Source organism: Marmota marmota, unplaced genomic scaffold (genome assembly GCF_001458135.2).
Source record: "Marmota marmota marmota unplaced genomic scaffold, marMar, whole genome shotgun sequence".
NCBI lineage: Eukaryota > Metazoa > Chordata > Mammalia > Rodentia > Sciuridae > Marmota > Marmota marmota.
Window position 1 is genome coordinate 29,533,153 of NW_026000174.1, and position 10,934 is coordinate 29,544,086.

The 10,934-nt window shown below is 34.4% G+C and overlaps 1 protein-coding gene across 3 annotated transcripts in view; it reads right to left on the reverse strand.

The window, feature by feature from the left end:
- The window catches only part of Pik3c2a (phosphatidylinositol-4-phosphate 3-kinase catalytic subunit type 2 alpha), a 120,161-nt gene that overhangs the window by 23,193 nt on the left and 86,034 nt on the right, over positions 1–10,934 (reverse strand). For all 3 annotated transcript variants that reach the window (XM_015477670.2, XM_048788428.1, XM_048788429.1), the window contains 6 exons: positions 10,284–10,472; positions 9,028–9,121; positions 8,450–8,544; positions 7,933–8,113; positions 3,117–3,221; positions 2,063–2,155 (listed from right to left, as the gene is read on the reverse strand). In XM_015477670.2, coding sequence (XP_015333156.1) covers positions 2,063–2,155; positions 3,117–3,221; positions 7,933–8,113; positions 8,450–8,544; positions 9,028–9,121; positions 10,284–10,472 — 757 coding nt within the window. The remainder of the gene's footprint in view (positions 1–2,062; positions 2,156–3,116; positions 3,222–7,932; positions 8,114–8,449; positions 8,545–9,027; positions 9,122–10,283; positions 10,473–10,934) is intronic.

Genomic DNA, 10,934 nt, shown 5'->3' on the forward strand with positions numbered 1-10,934 from the left:
GGGGGGGGGGGGGGGGGGGCGGCAACACAAAGATCTTTGTGAAGATCTGTATCCTGACTGTATCAATGCCAATATCCTGTGATATGTGCAACAGAGTTATATATGATGTTAATCATTAGCGGATCATTAGAGGAAACTGGGTCAAGAATCTACAGGATCTCTCTATATAATTTTCTCTCTCTTTATTTTTTTTTTTGGCACTGGGAATTAAGCCCAGAGGCACTTAACCACTGAGCCACATCCACAGCCCTTTTAATAGTTTATTTTGACCCATAGTCTTGCTAAGTTGCTGAGGTTGGCCTCAAACTTGCAATCATCCTGCTTCAGCCTCCCGAGTTGCTGGGATTACAGGCATGTACCACTGTGCTCAGCTATTTATAATTTCTTATAACTGACCATTTATCTTTAAAGATCTCAAAATAAAAGGTTACTTAAAAAAATATTAGGCCTCCCAAAATGAATTAAAATTCATTCTTTGTTCCTTTCCCTTTCTTCCCTTTCAACACTGAGGACTGAATATCCAAAGCCTCGCTCATGCTAGATAAGTGCTCTTACCAATGAGCTACATCCCCAGCCCTTTATAAAATTTTATTTTGAGACAAGGTCTCACTAAGTTTACCAAGCTAGCCTTCAACTTGTGATCCTTCTATCTCAGTCTCTAGAATAGCTGGGTTCACAGGTGTGTGCTACCACACCCAGCTTATTTTTCTTTTATAAACTGGATAAAATAATATATAATAATACATTAAAACACGTAATTATGAAGTCATTTTTGACAATAGTCAAGAAAATTATAAAAAGAATAAGAGGGATTTGCCTTAGTATACATTAAGACGAAACATATAAAATTTTGATAATTAAAACAGATGGTAAAGTTTTAGGAAAAGGCTTCTATATCAGTAAAAAAAAAAAAAAAAAATGAAGTTCCATATGAGACCTGAGTATATGGGAACTTGCTACAGAAATCAAAGGAGTGTGAAATATGATATATCAAGAAATTTGTAATGTTTTGAACAACCAACAATAAAAAATTAAAAAATAAAAATAAAAAAATAAAAAAAAAGAAATCAAAGGAAGCTTAATAGAAACTACCTTTATGAACCTTCACTTATCTAGTTGAATTAACTAAAACACAAGATTTTTTTTTCAAAATATATAAATTATAAGCACAATACACAGAAGTTTGACATAATTATAAATTATGTATATGTAATTGGTATGTTTCTAAAAACAAGTGCTATTGATCATGTTTTGTAGTTTTGTACGCCCAACTCTGGGAGACACCATTTGCACTACAGGCTGCATAAAAGGCACTGTCTCAAGTTACGATGAGCTCAACCCATGTCAACTGTAGTAGATCTATCCCAGAGTTGCATTTGTTCCCAAATGTGTTTGGGAAAAGTTTATGTCAGTGATAAGACATACAAAACTGCCTGGTAATTTTGGAAAAGAAATTTAATTTAAAAAATATTTTTAAATTGCCATGAAAGAGAGGGAAAAAAAAAAAAATTCCAGGCGTGGTGGCACATTCCTGCAATCCAAGCAGCTCAGGGAGCTGAGGCAGGAGGATTGCGAGTTCAAAGCCAGCCTCAGCAACTTAGTGAGGCCCTAAGCAACTTCTTGAGACCCTGTGTCACAATAAATTATAAAAAGGGCTGGGGATGTGGCTCAGTGGTTAAGTGCCCCTGTTTTTTTCTTTCTTTCTTTTTAAAATTTTTTTAGTTGTAGATACACACATACCATCCATTTATTTATTTATTTATTTTATTGTGCTAAGGATCAAACCCAGTGCCTCACACTCACTAGGCAAGCATTCTACCACTGAGCCACAACCTCAGCCCAGTGCCAGTGCCCTGTTCAACTGCTGGTACCAAAAAACAAAAATAAAAACAAACAAACAAAAAACTTATTTGGACATTGTGGTGTAAATCTGTAGCCCCAGCTAATGGTAAGGCTGAGGCAGAAGGATCATTTAAATAAGCCCTTGAGTGCCAGGACAGCCTGGGCAACACAGTGAGACCCCCATACCTCCCACATCCCAAAGTAACCCTATTTTGCTCACCTTAAACATGACATTAATTTCTTCCCCGAAAGGATCAGCATTCACCATTGTGACTTTTAGGGGCACAGCATTAGAACTGAAGAATGAACATGACTGCAAATATATCATTTAAGCATTAGAAAGATAACACTGGCATAAAAAATCAGTTTATTACTTTTTGGTTCTGGGCACTTCCCTTTTCACTTGTTTCACTGAACTATGGAAAATGACATAAAAATAACTGATTTTTAGATGATTTGGCACACAGTTTGTATGTACACATGTATATATATACATACATATATAGTTTATTTTTTAAAATTTAAACATAGCATACTTTCAGTTTGAGTTTGTTTGTTATTGTTTGGTTTGGTTTTGCTGTGCTAGGGATGGAACCCAGGGCCTCATACATGCCAGGCATGCACTCTACCACTGAGCCATATCCACAGCCCTTTATAAATGTTTTTTGTGTTTTTTTTAAGACAACCAATTTTTTTTTCAGTTGTTGATAAACCTTTATTTTATTTACTTATTTAAATGTGGTTCTGAGAATTGAACTCAGTGCCTCACAAAGGCAAGGCAAGTGCTCTACCGCGGAGCTACAACTCCAGCCCCTATAAATGGTTTTAATTCCTCAACAAAACACAGTTTTGTGATACTCATTCTGATTGGCGATGAAATCACCACTTCTACTTATCGTACTACTATAATTAATTATATATGGACTCAAATACTGATTTAAAACTTTAATAATTTCATTAGCAAAGATTAAATCTTATTTTTAAATGAAACTAATTAACAAAAAAGTTAATTTAAGACAATAAAGCCAATTTAAGATAAACAACAAATAAAACCCAAGGAAATAAATAACTTTCCACTGTCATTTTGGAATACCAATTAGGTAAAGAATGTTGAGATAAATATGGATCCTAACGACAAACAGAAATCCTTTCATACATACTCACAACGAAACTATGCAGGTCTTATCCTTGTTTGCCTTAAGCATACCTGCTCATTTGCTTTTTTCCTATGTATTATTTTGAAATTTAATGTGAAATTTTAAGTATTTTATCACCTTAATATTTAACTCCTTTGCCACTAGACTTGGTTTGAGAGGGAGTCGGCATTTATTCTTCAGAAAAAAGGACTGTACTCGTTCCATACTCCTCTGGAGGACGACCTATGAAAGAGATTGTTATCATAAGTACATAATAAAAATGAAGGTCTGTTTTTAAGACAAGGAAATGTGTTGCAGACACAATTTATAAAATGTCCAATTTCAAAATGGTCAAAAAGTTGTTGCTTGCTAGGTGCAGTGGTACACACCCATAATCTAAGCTACTCAGGAGGCTGAGGCAGAAGGGTCATAAATTCAAGACGAGCGTGGGCAACTTAGCACGAACCTGTCTCAAAATGTAATTTATAAAAATGGCTGGGGTGTAGCTCAGAAGCAGAATGCTTGCCTAGCATGCGCAAGGCCCTGGGTTCAATCACCAGTTCCAGGGGAATAAAGATAGAGATTGCTGCTTAAAGGGGTTGTTACTATAAAAGTAAATTAGAATAGACAAAAGCTATAAACACAGGTACAGGGGGATGTATATATGGCTAACCAATATACATGAAAATGTTAAAGCTCAATATTAGTCAACAAAATCAAAATTAAGCAAAAATGAGATGCAACTTTTCATCTATCCAATGAAAATTTAAGACAACAGAAGTGGTGGAAAACAATTTTATAATCTGTTGATGGGGAGAGAGGTGTACACAGGCATAATTTATTTATTTTTTGGAGAACAATCTAACAAAAACTATTATTACTAAAAATGTACATAGCTGGGGCTTGGGCTGGGATTGTGGCTCAGGGGTAGAGCACTTGCCTATCACATGTGAGGCACTGGGTTCAATCCTCAGCACCACATAAAGATAAATAAATAAAGTATTGTGTCCATCTACAACTAAAAAATATTTTTTAAAAATGTACATATCTCGGGGCTGGGATTGTTGGCTCAGTGGTGGAGTGCTTGCCTAGCATGTGCGAGGCACTGGGTTCGATTCTCAGCACCACATATAAGTAAATTAAATAAAAGATTCATCAATAAAAGAAAATTTTAAAAAAAGTACGTATCTTCAACTCAACTAATTTGCCTATAGGAATATTCTATAAAGAAATGCTAAAAAGCCTGGTATGGCAGTGCAGGCTTACAGTCCCAACTACTTGAGAGGCTAAGGTAGGAAGATCACATGAGTCTAGGAATTCAAGACCAACACGGGCAACTGGTGAGATCATGTATCAAAAAAACAAATACTAGCAAAGAAGTAAAAACTTACATACCAAAGTTCATTGTAGTAATGACTGGAAAAGGAAAAATGTGTAAGAACCTACATAGATGTAATGGGTCAGCCAGGCATGGTGGCAGATACCTGTAATCCCAGCTATTCAGGAGGCTGAGGCAAGAGAATTGCAAGTTCAAAGCCTCAGAAACTTAGTGAGATCCTATCTCAAAATAGGGTCAAAACAGGGTTCAAAGCCCAAAACCAAAAAAAAAAAAAAAAAAAGTAGTAGTAGTGGTAGGAATGGTTCACAATTTATGCTATAATACCTTATAGTATTATATACCGACTAAAAATCATGAAGTAAAACTACATTGCTGATATGAATATCCAAGATGAAGTTTAAAAAAGGCATTTGCAAAAAAAATAAAAACCCAAAACAAACATGTAGTGCTTACACAAGATGCTGGGTTCAATCCCTAGTACTGTAGAACAAAATAAAACAAACAAAACCCAAAACAAAAAAGGTATCATTATTGAAAGAATATGAGAAGATATAAATAAATGGGAAGACATCTTGTGTTCATGAATTAGAAGACATAAATCATTAAAATGATAACATTTTCCAAATTGACCTATAGATATAACATAATTCTTAACCAAACTCCAACTGTCTTTTTGCAGAAATGAACACAATAAACCCAAGGAACACCAAATAGCCAAAACAATCTTGAAAATGAATGAAGATGGAGGAATTATATTTCCTCCATACTACTAAACTATGGTAATCAAAACAGTATGATATAAGGCTGGGGCTAAAACTCAGTGATAGAACACTTGCTTACTATGTGTGGGACCCTGGATTAGATTCCCCAGGAGAGGGAGAAAGAGAAGAAAAACAGAGAAAGAGAGTGAAAGAGGAGAAAAGAAAAGAACAGTATGGTTTAAGGACTGATATATCAATGCATGAAAAAGAAAGTCCAGAAATATATATAAAATTTCATATTACATATATTTTTTCCTCCAGCTGTTTTTTGACAAGGATGCCAAAACCATTCAATGGGAAAAAGGAATCTTTTAACAAATGGCCTAAGACAACTGGAGAGCCACATGCCGAACAATAATATTATTTTCAATAGCCAAACTATGGAACCAGCCTAGGTATCCATCAATAGATGAATGGAAAAAGAAATGAATCGATATATACACAACGGAATTTTATTTAGTCACAAAAAATGAAATTATGTCATTTGCAGGAAAATGAATGAATTTGAGAAGATATAAATAAATGGGACATCAACAAAATAAGTCAAACTCAGAAGGTCAAGGGTCATATGTTTTCTCTCATATGTAGAAGCTAGGTAGGAAAAAGAAAAGTTTGGGGGCCAGAATCTCATGAAAACCAAAGGCAGATCAGTAGAGGAAAGGGAACAAGGGTATAAGGCAGGAAGGTAGGAGGGATGTGCTGGGGAGTGATATTGACCACATGATATTGCTATATTGTGTGCATGTATAAAAATGTAACAACAAAGCCCATCATTATGTACAACTATAATGAATCAATAAAAAATGTGGAAAAAAAATGACACTGGACTCCTCCTTCACTGCAAATGCAAAAACTGACTCAAAAATGTATCAAAGGTCTAAATATAAGAGCTAAAACTGTAAAACTTAGATAAAAATACAGGTGTACACCTTTGACATTGAATTTAATGAGAAATTCTTAGACCTGACATCAAAAACACGAGCAATGAAAGACAAAAACAAAAACAAAAACACAACACAACAAAACAAAACAAAAACAGATAAACTGGACTTGATCAAAGTTTAAAAATAAGCCAGGAATGGTGGTGCATGCCTGTAAAACCATCTATTTAGGAGGCTGAGGTAGGAGGATTGTTTTTGATTCAGTCTTGGAAATAGCAAGATCTCATCTCAAATCCCCTACTAAACAAACAAATTACAGTGCATCAAAGGAAACTATCAAGGAAGTGATAACCCACACAATGGAAAGAAAGAATATTAACAAATAGTGTATCTGAAAAAAAAAATAGTGTATCTGATAAGGGTCTAGTACCCAGAATATATAAAGAATGCTTAACAATTTAAGACAAAGATAATTCAATTTTAAAATGAGTAAAGTACTTGATTAGACATTTCTCCAGAGAAGATATACAAACGGCAAACTTGTAAGAATACATTTAACATCATCAGTCATTAAGGAATTACAAATTAAACCAACTAGATATGACCTCATACCCACTAGAATGGCTATAATAAAATCATTAAAAAAAAAAAAAAAACAAGATCCCGAGTGGGGGGGAATGTTGATGAGGATGTTGAGAAATTAGAATTCTTCTATACTGATGGTAGGCAGAAATATAATATGGTAGGACTGCTAGAGAGAGCAGTTCAATAACACCTCCGAAAAGTTAAATACAGATTTACTATATAATTCAGAAACTTCATTCTTAGGTGAAGTAAAAACAAGGTGTCCATTGAACACCTTATCAGCATTATTAGTATTAGACAAAAAGCAGAACCACCCAAATGTCCATCAACTCATTAACAGATAAATAAATGAACTATATCTAAACAATGGAATATTATTTAGGTATAGAAAGGGATGACAAACTTAAACATTCTAGAACATGGATGAACTCTAAAAACATGCTAAGTGGAAAAAAAAAACAGATACAAGACCACATATTATATGATTCATATAGAAACCAGATACAAAGGGCTGGGGATGTGGCTCAAGCGGTAGCACGCTCGCCTGGCATGCGTGCGGCCCGGGTTCGATTCTCAGCNTTATGGCTAAATTTTATATTAGGTGATTTTTACCTCAACAAGAGTAAGGCGTCTGTGTGTGGGGGGGAGTGAGAGAATGGAAGGGGGAAAATTCTGTTTTGTAAAACTAAAACAACTCCCCAAATTCATGTGTGTGTATGTGTGTGTGTGGGGGGGGGGAGTATGTATATCATATGACCAAGAGGAGTATACAGTAAACTATGAACTGGAAGAGTGAATTGGAAATAATATTAACTCCTCATTTTTGAATCTATAAACTTTATTACCTATTTTTTTTAAATCAAAAATCAGCACTGATACTTTGCAATTACAAAAAATTTTAAAGACAAGACAGTGAAAAACACACTTGAGAACAATTTTAATCAGAAAGGAATTAATAAGCATAGGAAATAAAAGCATTGGTCTTCTGAATTATGGCATTTTCCCCATATATTTTAAATAGCATTTGAATCCTTTCGGCGGACACAACATCTTTGTATGTGGTGCTGAGGATCGAACCCGGGCCGCACGCATGCCAGGCAAGTGCGCTACCGCTTGAGCCACATCCTCAGCCCCTAGCCTTTGAATCTTATCTGTCCAAAATAGTACAGGTATAGTTAGAATTCTATTGGGAATCTATTGATTAAAAAAGTTCATTTATTACACTTCCAGAAAAGATTAATTTGGGAAAATTTTCTTTTGACACATTTTCAGAATTAAAATAATTCTTCATTTTCTCTGTTTCAAAAGAAAAAAAAGTAGTACAACTTAATTTGTCAGCACCATAAAGATCATTTACAAAACATTTATGTTCTCTTTTGAGTACATACCTGTCTGGCTGATCCACTAGCCTGCCTTACTTTCTCTGCTACTCCTCCTAAAAGCTGTACAAATTTTGTCTGCTTAGAAAGTTCTTCTCTGAGTCCTTTTCCTCCTACTGAGAGTAGAGCACCCAATACATGTTCATATCGGACACCAAACTGTGTATCATGTAGGGCATCCTTGAGAAGCCTAATACAGCAAAATATTTATGTCAGCCACTTTTGATAATTGAATGAACAAAACTAACTTAATGGGTTCATTTTTAGTATTCAGAAATTTATGGTAAGCTATATAAGCAAGTAAAAACTCTATTTATACAGTCATCACATGCCAAATATTTTTCAATAGAGGGTTTTGTTATTTTGGGGTTTATTTCTAAACACAAAAACTTAGCTTCTTTAAAATAAATAAAATATCTAGTATTAATAGCAAATATTCTGAGCATACTATTTAGACTTACAAAGTATGTCATCTCTATAAATATTAACAATGGAAACAAAGTACTTCATAAAAGTTAAATCTTACCAATATAAACTGTGTGCTATCTGGATATTTCCCAATGCCCTGGACAGAAGAAAGCGCACTAATGAACTGTTCAAGTAAATTTCATATTTCAAAGCCTATTTATAAAAGAGAATAAGGATTACTAGTGGTTAAGTCCCTAGTAAATTGTTCAAATAAAATTATTAAAAGATAAATTCTATAAAGCAAGTATAAATTTAACAAAAAGATGATACTTACAAAAATGAAACAGATGAATTAATACAGGCCAAATTAATAAAATCAAGCACAGGAATAACCTCAACAAAATATGCATTAGCTATGTTTCACTAATAAAGAAAAATCAAGGAAAAGCTCAAGTCTGCTTTATTTTGAGACTTTAAGAAGTCTGAGAATTAAAAATTCATCTACAGATATATAATATTCAAGATAACAATAGTGGAAAAAAATTCACACTAAATCCTCATGCAATGATCCCCAACATTATAATCATACAAAAACTACTTTTAATTAAAACAGCAGGTAAACTCTAAGTTCCTTACTTTTTAAAACCAGGTGGGGTGTGAGACATAAGGAGGGAGGTAACCTACTAAAAAACTTACTTGTACAAACTGTGGAAGAAGATCTGTTAATTCATCATCACTAATGGCCTCAATCCAGGTCACAGCCAGGGATCTTACTTCCTGATCAGCAAATCTAAAACATCAGAAAAATTCAGATTTGACAGAGGCTTCTTTCTAGTAAAGCTGTATTTCCCAAAAACAATTTCAATTTCAATTTATTCCTGACAAAGAATACACAATTCTTTTTTTCTAAAGCAATGTGTTTCTTCTTTTTTTTTTCATACCAAGGACTGAACTCAGGGGCACTCAACCTCTGAGCCACATCCCCAGCCCTATTTTGTATTTTACTTAGAGACAGGATCTCACTGAGTTGCTTAGTGCCTACTTTTGCTGAGGCTGACTTTGAACTTAATGATCTTCCTACCTCAGCCTCCCAAGCAGCTTAGATTATAGGTATGTGCCACTGTGCCTGGCTGTTTCTTCCTTAAGAAGAAAAAATATTAGTTTTTGGTATAGGGGATTGATCCTGGGGTGCTTTACCACTGAACTACAGCCCCTGACGTTTTTATTTTTAAATATTTTTTAGTTGTAGATGGACACAATTCTTTATTTTATTTATTTTTATTTGTTACTGAGGATGGAACCCAGAGCCTCACATGTACTAGGCAAGTGTTCTCCTGCTGAGCTACAACCCTAGCCAGCCCACCTTTTTATTTTTTGAGACCAGATCTCACTAAGTTGTTGAGGCTGCCATTGAACTTGTGATTCTCCTACCTTAGCATCCAAGTCTCTGGAACTATAGGCATGTGTCACCTTCTTGGTATTAGGAAGAAAATCTAACTGTGTTATTCAGATTCAATTTTGGAATTATTCTGAAACCTTAAATATATGAAAATAAATTTTGGCTCACATCATTAAAATACAACAAATTGTTAAAAATATACAATCTAACCATTCCTTTTATATATATGTGTGTGTGTGTATGGTAGATGGACACATTACCTTCTTTTGATTTTATTTATTTATTTTATGTGGTACTGAGGATCCAACCCAGTGCCTCACACATGCTAGGCAAGTGCTCCACCACTGAACTATAACTCCAGACAATCTAACCCTTTTTTTTCGGTTAGTTTTAAATGACATAAAATGCTTTTATGAACATTTCAATGCAAAAGGTTATGTTTGAATAAAGGTATATTTACTTTTTTATATCGTATTGAACTGTTTTTGTGTTAAAAAGGAAGAACTACTGCAATATAACTGACAGTAAAAGAAAATAAATATATTTTACTTACTTTGAATCAAGAAGCTCCAAAGCAGCCAGTGGGTACAATGGAGGCCACTGGTAAAGCAATGAGTATGTTCTGGCAAGATTAACCCATTTCCAGTTTGGGGCACTTGCTAGTATTTTAGGAAGACAATTTGGGTGTTTGAGGCAATAATAACGTTTCTCCCACAAAAAGGCTTTATCTTCTTTAGAAAGTCTGTGTACATAATAGAATTAAATTACTTCTCAGTGATATGATAATGCCATAGATAATCTCAATGATTAAAAATACAAAAATATTTACTCATTTGAGAAAGCTGCTTCTTGGTGAAATCATTAACACTAATTTGGAATAGAAAAAATGCAAGATATAACAAACACCACTAATCTACTCTAATTTGAGAACAGAAAGAAATTATTCTGCCTTAATAAAAGAGCCTTAGTTATGAAAATGAGGGATAATTCAGTTCAATAAAAATTTATTAAAGCCAGGCACAGTGATGCATGCCTGTAAACCCAGTGGCTCAGGAGGCCACGACAGGAGGATCTTGAGTTCAAAGTCAGCCTCAGCAAAAGTAGGCACTAAGCAACTCAGTGAGATGCTGTCTCTAAGTAAAATACAAAATAGGGCTGGGGATGTGGCTCAGAGGTTGAGTGCCCCTGAGTTCAGTCCTTGGTA